The following is a 16813-nucleotide window of genomic DNA, read 5'->3' as shown; positions in this document are numbered from 1 at the left end:
GTATATAAATATATATTATGAATTATATATATGTATATTAAGAATTATTTATATATATATATTAAGCATTTTATATATTAAGATGTATGTATATATATATATATATATTTCTTAAAGATTTATTTATATATTTATATATTTTAGGATTCATATATATTAATATATATTAAAATATATAAAATGTATATTATATTATATTCTACTGAGAATTACATCTTTAATACATGTCCAGATATTTATAACCGGCTATTTATCACTATGACATATATATATATATATACATATACTGTATATATATACATATATATATATGTATATATATATATATGTGTGTTTGTGTGTGTCTTTCTGTGCCTCTCTTGATGGTATAGATCTTCTTTTCCCTGTTGCTTTTTGAAAAGATAGTTTGTACAATAAAAGAGAATAAAAAAAACCTCTACTCACAATAGAGACACAAAACAGCGTCTCCCCCTCGTCTCCCTCGTCCCCTCGTCCCCCTCGTCTCCCTCGTCTAAAACTCTAAAAAAAGCAAAAAATAGTAAATAAACCTCCACCGCAACTATACGCTCGCCTTGTGATGCTAAAGAGACGTGTGATGACACGGGAGAGAGAGAGAGGGAGGGGGGGGGGGGAGGCTGACAGGTGGATGATTGGGGGGAGATGAGGTGAGAGAGAAGGGGAAAGAGAGAGGGTGGGAGAAGGAGGCAGAGAGAGGGAGGGAGAGAGAGGGATGGAGAAGGAGGGGGAGAGAGAGAGAGGGGCTGAGAGAGGGTGAGAGGAAGAGAGCGAGAGGGAGAGAAAGGGAGAGAGAGAGGAGAGAGAGAAGGAGAGAGGGATGGAGGAAGAGAGAGAGAGGCTGCCGGGTGGATGAAATGGGTGGGAAAGGTGGGCGTGAGGAGATGAGGAGAGAGAGAGAGAGTGAGAGAGAAAGAGGGGGGAGAGAGAGAAAGAGGGGAGAGAGAGGACCGATCCTCTGACATCACGTTGGCTCTTATAAAGTGGGGGAATGGAGCTCAGTGCACTCCACGAGCAGACAGGAAACGAGGAAGAAGAAAGCGTGTCGGGAGAAGAAGAAGAAGCAGCAGCAGCATCAGCATCCCTCCATCCTCTCCATCCTCTGACCTTTAACCTCATGGACTAGATCCCTCCTCTTCAGTTTGGGACCCCTTGTTGTTGTTGTTTGCTGGTCGGGATGCGGGCTCAGGTGGCGTTCATGCTCCTCCTCTGCTCCCCGTGTGGAGGACTCTGCTCAGGTGAGTCCAGGTCGTCCCGCGTTATGATTTCATCTCAGACTCCCCGTGTGCAACAGGTGCATCCTCTAAATCAGTGGTCACCAACCTTTTTGAGCCCAAGATCCCTGACCTCCGCCTTCATGACCAGCAAGATCTACCTATTGAGGCGTTGAGAGAAAACGACGGTCCAGACTGGACTTACAACTTTTTACTTGGCCTAATTGTCATTTTGGTCCAGCGTTCAAATTGATGTGATCAGGAACACAGAATTTAAGTGTAATATAACAAGTAAGATATTTGTTAACCGCACACAATATGAACAAGAAAAAACACATTTGCAATGAGCAGCTGGATGAACTACCAATATAAATGTTATATTTATTTACATTTCGTTGCCTCTGTACCTGTACTCTAGCAATGACAATACATTGAATCCAATCCAATTACAACACAACACTGACAACATGATCAGTCAGTGCAACTCATGTAAGTTCAGCTCTCATCACAATGCCATCAAGTCATGTGACTCCAGTCAGTGCTCTGTCTGTGACTGAACTCTGTCTGTGAGCTTGTAGTTAGTTCATAAGCAGACAGACAGTCTGAGGCCGTCTGTGAGCTGTCTGTCAGTAATCCAGCTCCTGGTCTTTGATTTGGTGATTTTCTCAACTCCACTGACGAGTTTTTTGGGGCAAATTTGGTATTCATGAAAGTTTTCTCATCTGGGACTGATTCTGAACTCAGACCGTTGGTGAATACGTTCACATCAGCTCTACAGACATCCTCAGATTTAAATAATTATAATAATAATAAATATGAGAATCACCATTTGTGACTCCTGCATCTGTGCTTTTTCAAATAATAGAATAAATACAATTGCAATCACTTTCAAGTAAACCAGATTGCTCTATCAGACAAGAAAAAAAAGCTCAATGTTGAGCTTTTGTTTTGAAGGACAACAGCAGAAAAGCCCAACTCACGGAGGTAAGACCTGGCAAGTCGCCAAGAATCTCGGCAGTTGCGCATACGCAGGCGTAACCTGTTAATGCCGTAACGTAAACATGTACATTAAGGTACAGGCATTTCAACATGTATTTTTTGATGACTTAGTTTTATGTCTGTGTACTTCGAGCTTGTGTAATATGTGAAGTTATCAATAAAGGTCTTTCTTCATTTCCCCCTGCGCCCCACCTGTAGTGGTACGTTCCCCTTTCTCCGGGAGCACAGGCTGTCAGAGAAGCCGTTTTCAGGCGTTCATGAATCAGGCGGAGATCTTTTCTGACGTCGATCTTCCAGTCAGAAAGAAAATGTTTCAGAAGACACTTCAGAAAATGTTCGAAAACAAGGAACAATGTGTTCCTGAATTTATTTTCATTTTATTTTGGAGATCGACAGGGAACGTCTCCGAGATCGACCGGTCGATCGCGATCGACGGGTTGGCGACCACTGCTCTAAATCATACAAATTATACATATATATATATATACATATATACAAATATATATATATATATACACATATATATATATACATATATATAAATATAAATATATATATATGTATTTATACATGTGTGTATATATATACATATATATATAATATATAAATAAATATATATAAATAATATGTATATATATAATATATATATAATATATATATATATTATATATATATATGTGTCTGTGTATATACATATATATATATTATATATGTGTATATATATACATATATATATAAATAATATGTATATATGTATTATATATATATATATATATATATATATTCTATATACATTGTCGTCTGAGTTTTGGGTTTTTCCAGATTAAATGATGAAATATTCTGGCTGCCAAAATTATGTAAACCTTGTTAATTGTTAAGGAATCCCTTAAAACTTGAATTGAATCCTCAACATCATGAGGATTTTAACCCTTTAAATCACCGCTTCTCAAATGGGGGCAGTTGTACCCCTAGGGGTACGTCAAGGTACTGCAGGTTTTTTATTTATTATTTATTTATCATCACCTCGTCTTCACCTGGAGCTCCACATGAAACTCCTTTAATTAAAATGTCCCCTTCTCTTTGTGGCCGACAGACGTGGAGCAAGAGCAGCGAGCGCTGGAGGAGGAGCTCCTGGGCCGCTTCGCTGCTAAGGTACATTCACTGGGAGACGCTTCATTAGACGCCTCATTTACTGGGAGACGCTTCATTTAGACGCTTCATTTACTGGGAGACGCTTCATTCACTAGGAGACGCTTCATTTAGACGCTTCATTTACTGGGAGACGCTTCATTCACTAGGAGACGCTTCATTTAGACGCTTCATTTTCTGGGAGACCCTTCATTCCCTGGGAGACGCTTCATTCACTGGGAGACGCTTCATTTAGACACTTCATTTACTGGGAGACCCTTCATTCCCTGGGAGACGCTTCATTCACTGGGAGACGCTTCATTCACTAGGAGACGCTTCATTTAGACGCTTCATTTACTGGGAGACGTTTCATTCACTGGGAGAAGCTTCATTTAGACGCTTCATTCACTGGGAGACGCTTCATTTAAACGCTTCATTTACTGGGAGATGCTTCATTCACTAGGAGACGCTTCATTTAGACGCTTCATTTACTGGGAGACGCTTCATTCACTGGGAGAAGCTTCATTTAGACGCTTCATTCACTGGGAGACGCTTCATTTAAACGCTTCATTTACTGGGAGATGCTTCATTCACTAGGAGACGCTTCATTTAGATGCTTCATTTAGATGCTTCATTTAGATGCTTCATTTACTGGGAGACGCTTTATTTAGACGCTTTATTCACTGGGAGACGCTTCATTTAAACGCTTCATTTACTGGGAGATGCTTCATTCACTGGGAGAAGCTTCATTTAGACGCTTCATTTACTGGGAGACGCTTCATTCACTGGGAGAAGCTTCATTTAGACGCTTCATTCACTGGGAGACGCTTCATTCACTGGGAGAAGCTTCATTTAGACGCTTCATTCACTGGGAGACGCATCATTTAGACGCTTCATTCACTGGGAGACGCTTCATTTAGATGCTTCATTTAGACGCTTCATTTAGACGCTTCATACCCCACACGCTCAAGAGTTTGGAAAGTGCAGGAGATTCTTAGCTGAAGCGTTTTCGTTGGGGGCTTGAAAATCAATCAACAACAATATTTCTGACCAAATACCTCGATATCGATGTTGTAGAGCGGACGGTGCGTTCGAAGACTATTTACACAGTGGGATTTTTTCTCATCAACAACCATCAGAATCGTGGATATGAGTAAAAGCAGATCAGAAAACCTGAGGCCGAGTTAAGAAATCCAAAATGTGAGAGGATATCTCCGCCTCATAACCTCGACACCGTGACTGACGCTCCGTCAGGACGAAGACTTCCCCCTGGCTCCACCTCTCCTCCGTCACTCACTCCATCTCCACCTCCACCCACCCTGACTCCAGACACTCGCATGAGCTCATCTCAAAACTTAAGTCTCGCCATCCATCGACACAAGTTTTTCGCGCCCTTCATCACTCCATCATCCTCAGTGGCACCCCAGGGGGGGAGGGGCTTAATGGCCATGGGAGGACCCCGGGAACCTCGGCCGCCTCGAAGCACTCAAACTGGATCGTAACGCGACCGGCATCTGTCTCTCTCTGGGTGTCTGGTACCGGAGGAATACTACACATTATATTCATATATATATATATCTTCACAAAATCTTCCTCGCCGCCTCTTAAAGGGAAAGCGGCAAAACTTTTAGCCGCTTCAAGTGGGAGAAAAAGACGCCTCATCAACTCACCCTTCTATCAGCCTCATCAGTGTGTGTGTGTGTGTGTGGGGGGGGTATCTAGTTGCTGTAAGACTATCAACACATATCATCTGTTAATAATAAACAATCTTTTCTTCATCTTGTCTCTCCTGTTATTTAAATTCATTAACGAGGTTAGAATTGTGATTCCTCCTCCTCCTCCTCCTCCTCCTCCTCCTCCTCCCATCTCTTTGCAGATGGCACAGAATAGGCAGAGCGCCCCCTACTGGCGCGTGTCGCTCGTCAACCTGTGCAGGATGGTGAACAGCCTGGGCCAGGAGGCGTGGAGCGGCGGCGAGGACGAAGAGGAGGAGGAGGAGGAGGAGGCGGGCCGTGAGCTGAGGGAGGGGAGGAGCCTCCAGCTGCAGGAGGAGCTGTTCAACCTGCACGTCATCTGCAGAGCGCTGCAGAGCCGGGAGGGGAGGGTGAGACACACACACTCACACAGACACACACACACACACACACACACACACACACACACAGACACACACACAGACACACACACAGAGACACACACACACACACAGCATGGGGTCTAGACACTGTCCTGAAGCTTGTGTTGTTGTTTTTCCCGTCCGGGACACGAGTCCCTATAAGTCTGTGTGTAGTCAGGTCCCCACCGGCATAGAAGTACAAGAGCACACACACAGGAAAACGGTGTTATTGTGTATTATCAGCTTAAACTTAAATTACCCCCCCCCCCCCCTCACACACACCTCTCCCTCAGCTACTCCACGACGCCCCAGCGGAGGACGCCGTGCTGAAGAGGAAGTCCCCGTACATCCTGAAGAGGCGAGCGGCGCTCGGCCTGAAGAGCCGGAGGCCGTACATCCTGAAGAGGAGCGCCGCCTACTGAGCGGGACGAGGCTGATGGGTTTCTCTCTCTCTCTTCCTGTAGCCGCCATGTTTTTAGCTCTTCTTCTTCTTCTTCTTCTTCTTCTTCTTCTTCTTCTTGCGTGTCGTCCCGTCCTCCGGTCAGACCTCCGATTGTCCGTCCATCCTTGAGGCCGATAAGTGTTTACTTCTGAGAACCCACATGTATTTATTTACTCTTGAGTCTTGTTTTGTTTCTGGAGACGTGATTAAAGGATTCATGACTCGCCGCTGTGATGAGACCGTCTGTTCCACTCGCGTGCCGACTCAGCGGACCTCATACACTTTGAACTTACACTCATATTGTTTTGAATATTCATTAAATATCATTTTTTAAAAGGATTTTTGAATGGGTGCTTGCATACCCCCTGTAGTGCTTCCACAACCCCCCCCCCCCCCCCCCAGGGGTGCACACACACCCCAATTTGAGAACCGCGGGGCCCACACTGCCACTAACTGCACTCCCTGGAGGAACATCAACATTTTGGGAATGACAAAACGTGATCAGTGGTGAAAATATGTTAAAAAGACAAAAGACAGAAGCTCAAAATCTACAAAACCAGCCTGAGAATTATGAGCGGATGCTCCGATTGGCCAGTCTGAGGGGCGGGACTTAGTGAATGGTCGATTACAGGAAGTCTTCGCGGGGCAAGAGGGTCGGGATGGGCAGCTGTGTGAAACCTAAAGTAACTTATTAGTGAAAATAATAATATATGTTTGACTAAATTTAATACATATATTTAAATATTTACGTTGATGCACACATACGCAAACATGTGGATATGAAACTTAAATTTTTTGTTTCATACACATCAGGACACAAGTTTTTACTCGGGCGAGTGGGTTTGAATATTCACCGCGTGTATTCATCCGCCGCTGAAAGTAGTCCCTGACTGTTGAATCCTGTTCCAGGTCATTTGATTGGCTGCTTTGCGTCTCTGGACCGTGACCCTGATTCCTTTCTGTAAAACTCGATCTTCATTCCTCAATCTATTGTGTTTCTGGGTCGTAGTTTCTAGGGGTCAGGGCATCTAAATCCCAGGAGACTCGTTCCCTCGAGGTTTCGGGGGTCTCGAGGTACGGAGGCTTTTATATCTGCGCTTACCGTGAATAATCCTTCTCAACGGATTTTATTTCTGAGGCCGAAAAAAACGATTACAATGAAAAACCTCAAGTGTAATTATTACAATTCCTCGAGCACCGGAGGAGAAAACGACTTTCCACCTCCGTCGTGTTCGGCCGACGTCTTAAAGCTACGGCAGGGTAAAAGAAGCGCTTGAGGTCAATCCAGCTCGTCGTGTGAGACGTTCAGGGGCTCGCCCCGAGGATGCGTCGGTTCTAGACGCAGCTCGGGGGGATCGAACCGCCGACCCTCTGATCGAAGGCCGCCGCGTCGCACCGCCACATTCCTACGGGAGCTCAGAGCCGTCAAACCGAACAATCGGCACGAGACTTTTTAAGATGTCGCAATACCTTGAAGGCAACACGCGTTCCTCCGAAACACTCGCGGGAGTCTAAAGTCGTGTTATTATGGTCTGGATGTCCTCTGGGGGAGGAGCCAAGGGACGTTCAGTTGTTTTTTTCCCCATCTGCAACCGCACCGCCATCAAATGCTACGCTGGCCCTTTAAGAGATGAATGAGCAATATTCTGATTCATGATTATATTATATTTTTCTTTATTTAACCCCCAGGGGGAAATTTCATGAAAAAAAATATTTTTACAAATATACAATAAAATTAAATAAAATAGCAGGACAAGAAGAATTTAAATAATAAAGGAAAGGAAAATGTATAAATTACATAAAAAATGAAAGTGTATCCAGTGTATCTAAAGTATAAAGTGACAGCGGGACACGGTGTCTCATGTAATCCGTTGAGGATTGGAGAAAATCCCCAAAACTACGTAGCAGCTTTCTGGCAGCTTTTCATTCTTATCTATATTCTACACGATAATCTATAATCTCATCTTTGAAGGTTTTTACAGAGGCGCTTGATGATGTTTATTTGCATAAACGGATTCATGGGACACCTTCTTCCTAAAAACATGATAAAAATGGATTTAGTTTGTTGTCTGTTGGCAATATTTTCAGATTTATGAAGCGATTCAAAGACACATTTGGCTCTTTATGTATGAAACAACATTTTTAACAAATGCTTCATCCAATATTCACGTTCATATTCTGGAAATGCATGCAGATAATGTCTAATTTGCACATAAACAATACAAGTAGTTTCACGAGGATATCTATTATTTAAGTTTTTTTTATTACCATATTCAACTTTAGTGTCTGAAGGGTGTTTTCTCCCAATGCATTCTGGGAGCGTTGCACATTTCGGTGACATCGTGCAGCAGAAAGTGGAATTACACGGATTCATGGGACATTTTCTTCCTAAAATCATGATAAAAATGGATTTAGTTTGATGTCTGTTGGCAATATTTTCTGATTTATGAGGCGATTCAGACACATTTGGCTCTTTTGGTATGAAAAAACATTTTTATAAAAGGCTTTATCCAATATTCACGTTCATATTCTAGAAATGCATGTAAATATTGTCTCATTTGCACATCAACAATACAAGTAGTTTCACGAGGATATCTATTATTTAATTATTTTTCTTTTACCATATTCCCCTTTCTTGTCTGAAAGGTGTTTTCTCCCAATGCATTCTGGGAGCGTTGCACATTTAGGTGACATTGTGCAGCAGAAAGTGGAATTAAAATGTCCAGAACAATTATAAAACAATGATTTATCTGCACACATATTTGCCCTTTACGGCTCCAGAGGCACCGTAACTAACTGAGCAATATTAACAGAAAACAACCTAGACATTTTTTTTTTTAAAGCTTTCAAAAGTAAAAGATTCTTCCCTGAACACGATGAAACTTGTCCGAAGCCGACCATGATTTTATATTTTCAGTCGTTTTTTGCCTTTTCAATTGAAAAGCAACGCTCCGGTGCCTTTCACAATAAAAGCCTTAAATCAGATCCCCCTCGGCACCGGGTATTGGACGGAGGCGTGTTTGGGTTGAAAGGTGGAAGACGCACCTGCCATGAGCTGAAAGAGTACTTTAATAATCCAAGTTGAACATCGGGGAAGAGAACCCTGACTTCTCCTCTTCTTTTATTGTGTGAACGACCACGTGGCGGCGGCCCGCCAGCAGGTGGCAGCGCAGCACAACAACAGAACATCCCCCAGACTACAACATCAATGTTTTGGTATCACGCCACCAAAATAAAATAAACCTGAAGCTTCTCTCTGATTTCCACCCTTAATAAATAATAACCGGTGACAGGACATAAAAACTGTCCCTGACCTTAATTCTACCCGACGACACAGGATTCCTATCGCAGTGTTTCTGCAACCGGCTCCCCTAAATCACATTCTGCCTCCCATATTTCTTACTAAACGGCGACAGCGCGCGGGGCCTCGGGCCAGCTCGGATTACAATGTGGAGGAGAGCGGCGGGAACTTTTTTTTCTCGAGAGCTCAGAGCTTTGAGAAGAAAAGAAAATGAGCTCTTTGACTTCTCCATGCGACGGTAGCAGCCGGGTCACGGGGATAATCCCGGAGCTGAGCGGTTAGCGTCTTACGTTAAGGGCTTAAAGTCAGTTCGTTAATGAGTTAATACAATTTAAAGCAGCGCAACCGTCACGACGCTGAGCCCTGATTGGACGGCAGCGGCTCTAATTCTAAAACAGATGTGATGACACGCCGCGAACCCCCTGATGGGAGGACCTGTGTTATGAATTTGATCGTTAATACATCCTCAGTAGAGCAGTTTTTAAAATACTTTCACACACAACATTTAAGCGGGTATTAAGAAAAGTCATTTTTTTCTGTTTGGTCATCGCCATCTTGTTTTGTTTTTTTCAACCAGAGGGGTGGAGCCAAGTTCAACATTTACATGTTATAGTTAACTTTCATGAACTGAAAAAAACACAGTGAAAGGGTTAAAGGGTTAAAGTCGTGTGACGAAAACACGGACAACACCGTGGTAGCGACCTGTCAATAACAGTAAGCCCCGCCCCTAAAGCGTCCCCCACTTTATGGTCTGTGTGACTCTAAATGACCATAATGTACTAAATGATGACATCATGCTGAATAGAAGAAGACTTGAAACTAGAGACTGAGACATAAACTCATGTTCACAATGTTTACTGAGGGAATACATCAAAAGAGAGAAGTAGAGTCACGATATAGACTTATATACAACCAGAGGAGCCCCCTGGTGGTCAGGAGAGAGAATGCAGCTTTAACACATGAAGCATAGACTTCTATACAACCAGAGGAGTCGACCCCTGGTCGCTCTTGGAAAGGATGCAAATCGCATTTGCTTTTCAGAGGCGGCTCAGAGATGTAGGCCACGGAGTTCCTTATAAGTGATTAAAATAATCTTCAATTTTATGATTTAAATATATCGTCTACATCGAGTACCGACAGCTAATCGGTTACATCAGAATGAACTGGAAGAGAGTGTTAGTCGTTACTTTCTCGTTGAGCACTTTCACCACTTAACCTTATGAATAACTACGAGGCGCAACATCGGAGGAGTGCAATTCATCATGATCGCCACATTCGAGCAGATCTGTCAGTTGTTTTGCAAATTTGCACGCCGCCTGAGCAGACGTCCGTCCGCATAACGACGCCCGTGACCCTGGAAGAGCTCGGGCTGAGCACGCCTCCCACGCCCACAGGAGGAGCGCATGAATTAATTCAACTCCATTTTTAAAAAAAGCCTTCACCGGGCATCTGCCGCCGCTCGGCCGCCGCCGCTCGCCCCGCTCGTCTCCAGCTGGACACCTTTTCAATTTAGCTCCAATTTGGAGAGTCGGCGGGTGTCGGCTGACGGTTGGGAACTTTACGTCGGGAGATACTCGACGAGCGTCTTCACTCCCGAGAAAAAAAAGAGAAAGTCGTTCTCTCATCTGGACGGCGTTGCAAAAAAGAAAGCAAAAAAAAGCAAAGCAAAGCGAGCCGATCAAGATAATGTCTTGTGAAGGAATGAGATTAGCTTCCCTTTTTTTTTCGAGGTGAGAACTCTGATTTGCGTGGACGGGCCGGTGGCGTAATAAGTGTCGACCTTGGCGCTCGAGACGGGCTGAAAAAGTAATTAGGCCTCGCATATGGGCTGGGGTTTCCGACGCCTCGGCGTTGCGGGGAAACCGCCGCGTCGGAGCGGTTCGTCGTCCACGGCCGCCAACGAGGCGTTAATAAGGCATTTCATCGTGACTTTAATATGGGAATACGCCCCGTAGAGCCGCTCCGCTAAAGGTGCGTTCGCACCAAGAGCGATGCGATTTTTTACGCGTGCGTTTACTCGCTCGATCGTTTGCCGTGTTCACGGCATGAACGTCGAGACGCTCTGCGAGGGGCGGGGCTTATCTCCGTGTCTCGTCTCCGTAAAGACCGTTATCATCTCCTTCATCCACCACGGAATAACTAACCACTAGTTCTGCTTCATACTTGTTGTGGACATCCCACACACTAATGGTGCGTTCACACCGGACGCGTCGAAAAAATTCTCGACGCGTCTCACGCAGCAGTCTTGACGCGCGTCGAAAAAAGGGTGTTCACACCAGACGCGTCGGACGCGTCGGGGGCGGAGTAATAAATGGATCGAGGAACGACAGGACCGCAGAGTATGGAGGACTCAAAATGACTTATGTATAAATAAATAAATGCATGAATAAATATAGGAATAAATAAATAAATGCATGAATAAATGTATAAATAAATAAATGCTTAAATAAATGTATAAATAAATGCTTAAATAAATGTATTAATAAATAAATAAATATAGGAATTAATAAATATACGTTATAAATCAACAGGACATCATTAAATAAATATATCTCTACATTTCTGTATTTCTTCATTTATTTATTTCTCTATTTACGTGTCCACAGGTATTTCTTCATTTATTTATGTGACATTTACGTGTCCGTATATTCAAATGAGCTGGGCGGTCCGAACCTCTGTCTAAAGCATGATTGGTCACAGGAGTGTGATGCACCTGGTGTGTTGTGCTCTACTACTTCTGCCTGGCACATGAAGCTGAAGTTGGCTCGCTCAGCTAACCGTTAGCAGAAGTTAGCCTAGACAGCTTTTTGACTTCAGCCGTTTATCATTTCAGTACACTGAATACAGACTCGTGTTTTCTTGGAGTCTGGTCTTTGAGTCTGGTCTTGGGAGTCCGACTCTCGAGGGCAGGACGGTCTTTCTGGTCTTGTGCCGTCACCACATCAACTGTTCTTGCTCATGAATTTACTCCAATTATTCACTGTAAAATACTTTACAGTGGAGTAGAATGTGTTGCGGTGTTCACTGTTGTTTGGCGTAGGCTACGAATAAACGGTAATAACTATACAACGTCACGTAGCTTTCCTGACCCAGGGTCTCTACAATATGAAGTTGTGAATCGTAACCCTCAGTCAAATTGACGTAACGTTATCTTTTAATAAATAATAAACTCTTTGTGCTCTTTAGATCCTCCAAAACCTAATTATATCTCATGTTTAGCCGCTACGGAGACGTCAGAGCCAGCGGAGCATTTCAAAAAGTCCTGCCGAGATCAAAGTCCTTCTCTCGGCGGCCACACAGCGCGCTGAGCGCCCGGAGCTCACTGGTCCCGCGAGCAGGACCTCAAATCTCCGTCGCATATCCTTATTAGGCTGAATCTCGATAAACCGACCACAGATTTGATGCTTAAACTACTAACTTCTCGGCTGAAAACATCCTTAAATTAAATTCCGTGACTCAACAACAGTAGTATTTAGAATGTACAGACAAGAATGCATTATAAACACTGTTGGTCTACAGGTCCCGAAGTGCTGGGGATGGATCTTCAATTTTATGATTTAAATATATCGTCTACATCAGTACCGACAGCTAATCGGTTACATCAGAATGAACTGGAAGAGAGTGTTAGTCGTTACTTTCTCGTTGAGCACTTTCACCACTTAACCTTATGAATAACTACGGCGCAACATCGGAGGAGTGCAATTCATCATGATCGCCACATTCGAGCAGATCTGTCAGTTGTTTTGCAAATTTGCACGCCGCCTGAGCAGGCGTCCGTCCGTAACGACGCCCGTGACCCTGGAAGAGCTCGGGCTGAGCACGCCTCCCACGCCCACAGGAGGCGCATGAATTAATTCAACTCCATTAAAAAAAAGCCTTCACGGGCATCTGCCGCCGCCGCCGCCCCCGCTCGTCTCAGCTGGACACCTTTTCAATTTAGCTCCAATTTGGAGAGTCGGCGGTGTCGGCTGACGTTGGGAACTTTACGTCGGGAGATACTCGGCCGTCTTCACTCCTGAGAAAAAAAAAGAAAGTCGTTCTCTCATCTGACGGCGTTGCAAAAAAGCAAAAAAGCAAAGCAAAGCGAGCCGATCAAGATAATGACTTGTGAAGGAATGAGTTTTGCTTCCCTTTTTTTCGAGTTGAGTACTCTGATTTGCGTGCACGGGCGGCTGGCGTAAGAAGTGTCGATCTTGGCGCTCGAGGCGGGCTGAAAAGTAATTAGGCCTTGCATATGGGCTGGGGTTTCTGACGCCCGGCGTTGGGAAACCGCCGCGTCGGAGCGGTTCGTCGTCCACGGCCGCCAACGAGGCGTTAATAAGGCATTTCATCGTGACTTTAATATGGGAACACGCCCCGTAGAGCCGCTCCGCTAAAGGTGCGTTCGCACCAAGAGCGATGCGATTTTTACGTCGTTTACTGTTCGATCGCTTGCCGTGTTCACGGCATGAACGTCGAGACGCTCTGCGGGGGGCGGGGCTTATCTCCATGTCTCGTCTCCGTAAAGACCGTAATCATCTCCTTCATCCACCACGGAATAACTAACCACTAGTTCTGCTTCATACTTGTTGTGGACGTCCCACACACTAACGCCCTCGTTTATTTTCTTCTTCTCTTGTGTAATTGGCGGCGGATCTCTCGAGCGATAAACAGCTTTTTTTTGCCCGTGCCGCCGTGATGGCTGCCAGCCTTTTGTGATGTTTCCCATCAAATGAGACGCGTTTCATTCGGGCCGGAGACGATCGCACGATAACAAACGACTCCGAACGGGGCGCGGGGCGGTGTTTTGGTTTCTCCTCTTCAAACCCGCGGCTCCCGGTGGGATGAAGGCTTTCGCCAAAATAAAAGCTGAAAGTGGAGGTTTTAGGGAAAGAAGGGGCACACCGTTCCGAGATAAAGCAAATGGAAACGATTAAACCCTCATTGGCCGTAGGGCCTCCATCCACCAGGAAGTGCCGGCAGCGCTGCTCCTTTTATCTCGTGCAGGACGCCGTGTGGCCGTTTTCATTCCAAATTTGGCAGATAAGAACAAATCCTCCCCCCCCCCCCCCGCCCGGGCCTCGTGGCCGCCGCCGTTAGCTGAACGCTAGGAGGCCCCGCTAGGAGGCACAATCTCAAGTTCCTTTGCCAGGTCGGTCACTTCTGGGCCTTCATCATCACTTCAACGTTCATTGCACTTCTTTTCAGCCCTTTCAACATGTCTTTTTTCTTCTTCATCATACCCCCCCCCCCCCCCCCACCACCACCACCACCACAAGCCTGGCTCTCGTGGCGTCTGGGAAAAATGCTCCCTGTAACAAGCAAAATGTACCAATCAAAAGCTATTGACAGGCCTTTGGTGTGTGTGTGTGTGTGTGTGTGTGTGTGTGTGTTTGAAGAACACTGGAAATCCAATCAAACGGCCGAGCGGCCATTGTGTTCTTTTTGCCGAACACGGCGCTGTCTCTTTGTCGCGAGGGCGGGAGGGGTCCGCGCGCTCCATATCGCCCGGGGTATCAGCAGCGCCGCGGCAATCACAGCCATCGATTGACCGACGTCCCCCCCCGTCCCCCACCGGGCATTTGTTGCGTAGGATATTGTTCTTTTTCCCCGCTCGCTTCCCGCGCCGACATTAGCCGTGGTTTCTCATGGTCCCGGTCCTTGTGTTCTGGACGACTTCGAAGGAGACGGGCAGCGGCGTGGACGACCGTGACCAGAAACACGCAAGGACCCCGACATGGTGGAGGAACTGTGACCGCAGGAAGGTGTTGGATTAGACTCCAGGAGCAGTCTTTATCAAACCTGCCATGAAACCCTTGATTAGCCGTGACTCTGTTTACAGATCTTTTACTCTAGTGTTTACATATTCATCTAATTTACTCCTTTTTTTAATTAATGAATTCGTAAACGTGCCAAATGCTCTTTTATTAAACACCCCGATTCGTAATTAGCGCTGCGCACGCCCAATCTGTTCATTTGACAGATTATTCGCCTCTTTTACCCGTAATTAAATTGTTGGTTTTAGTTTAGGGGAATGTTAAAAGTGAGAATAATTTAAGTGCCAGAGGAAACGACGGTTGTCAGCGCGTTTCCTTTTGATTCTTTGCAAGTAAAATGAAAATCATATTTTAACCAAAGGCTGTTTTTGCTTGGGTTTTACTTTATATATTTAGACCGGCTTCTAGTTCTATAGTACGAGTTCTGTGTTATTTGTGTTTGGTCCCAACTTTAAAACCAAAAGTAACTTTATATTTCATCTGTGTAAGAACATCCGCTCAGGACTGCTGTTCGTGTCCCACGTGAAAAGCAAATAGATTTTCTTACCGTAGTTTTATTCGATAACTTCCATACCAAAAACGTAAAAAGCATTATTTTAAATTTTAAAAAACATACTTACGTGAACCCAAATCACAATGTTTTCCCTACTTTTGTTGACTAATCCTTAATCAATTGAGGTGCTGCATAAGTAAAGAGAATAAAACCTGCGTCAAAAGTTTATTTTGAAAGGGCACTGCAGGAAACGAGCAGAAACTGATGGCGCTGAAACCTGGAAGTGACCCACAGCGTCGCAGTTTGATGCGTTCGGCCTCTGAGTGACAATGTGCCCACAACAACTCTCAAAAGATCACTGACGAGACTCTCTCATTCCTCTCCCCTATGCATTTACCTGTAGTTGTTTTCTCCCAGGACCCTTCAGGAAGCCATCTCCCATCTTCTTGGTCTTGGTCTTGGAACTTTGTCTGTTGTGGACTCTGGAGTGGACTGCAGGCCACTCACTGTACACCTGATACACACTACCCATCCATACCCCCGCCTGCTTTGCCCCAATTTGACAGGGCCAGGGTCCTAAATCCAGCGCGGCCCAGGGGGACCGGGGCCTGGCTTGTCGGTTGGTCGCACCTTCTGCCCCCAATGGCAGGGCTACTCATGATCTTGGTTCTTTCCTCCCCCCCCCCTACTCGTTTGCAAGTCATGTCTAAGATGTAAGTGCTTCATGCTGGTGACTGTTGTTTCTCCTGCTCCCCACTGTACCCCTCTAGGTTCTGAGAGTGGAGGTGGCTACTTTCTCGCCTCTCTTCCTCTTGTGTCATGTCTCATCTTTCCTTTCAAGATGGCGCCCAGCGGGCAGGCGCGCCTCGGCGGTGTCTTAGTCACCATGAATCTTGCACCTTCCGTAAAAAAAAGTTCCTCGTTTGTTTGAAAACTTGTTCTTGGCAATAACTAGTTTCTTGATTCTGATTCTGATTTCTGATTCTTTTTCTACACAGACAATACAAAATATACAGTATTTTGTATTAATTTAAACTATTCGTCCTCTTCAGTCAGTCTGACAGGACGACTTATATGAGAAAATGACAAATACACGAAGAACATGTGGCTCTAAACAGTCCAGTACCCCTCCCCCCCACCATCCCCACACCTTCATTAAGAAGCAGAAAGCAGATGAATATATAAATGAATAATGAATGGATTTCCCTTTTGGCTATAAAGATCTGAATCACCCGGCTTTCAAGGAACTGCAAATGTCAGTTGTGTTTTTTCTTTTTTATCTTCTTCTTCCCCTTTAAATTCTGTAATGTATATTGTGTGTTTTACTTTTATTCATAAACGTATTAAAA

General features: G+C 44.7%; 1 protein-coding gene across 1 annotated transcript; it reads left to right on the top strand.

Moving 5' to 3' along the window:
- The first annotated feature begins 1192 nt into the window (after positions 1-1192).
- On the top strand, positions 1193-5894 carry nts (neurotensin). The gene is made up of 4 exons (XM_056417872.1): positions 1193-1253; positions 3322-3380; positions 5233-5460; positions 5766-5894. The coding sequence occupies exons 1-4, from the start codon at positions 1193-1195 to the stop codon at positions 5892-5894; spliced, it is 477 nt and encodes a 158-aa protein (XP_056273847.1).
- Positions 5895-16813: the final 10919 nt, after the last annotated feature.

Source organism: Pseudoliparis swirei, chromosome 6 (assembly GCF_029220125.1).
Source record: "Pseudoliparis swirei isolate HS2019 ecotype Mariana Trench chromosome 6, NWPU_hadal_v1, whole genome shotgun sequence".
NCBI lineage: Eukaryota > Metazoa > Chordata > Actinopteri > Perciformes > Liparidae > Pseudoliparis > Pseudoliparis swirei.
Note: the sequence above shows the minus strand (reverse complement) of the source record. Positions and strands in the feature narration are given on the sequence as shown.

Bases quoted from the DNA above. Each gene is read 5' to 3' on its own strand.
- nts (XM_056417872.1), top strand. From the start codon at position 1,193: ATGCGGGCTCAGGTGGCGTTCATGCTCCTCCTCTGCTCCCCGTGTGGA. The intron at 1,254-3,321 runs GTGAGTCCAGGT...TGTGGCCGACAG, and splicing joins GTGTGGAGGACTCTGCTCAG to ACGTGGAGCAAGAGCAGCGA. The intron at 3,381-5,232 runs GTACATTCACTG...ATCTCTTTGCAG, and splicing joins TGGGCCGCTTCGCTGCTAAG to ATGGCACAGAATAGGCAGAG.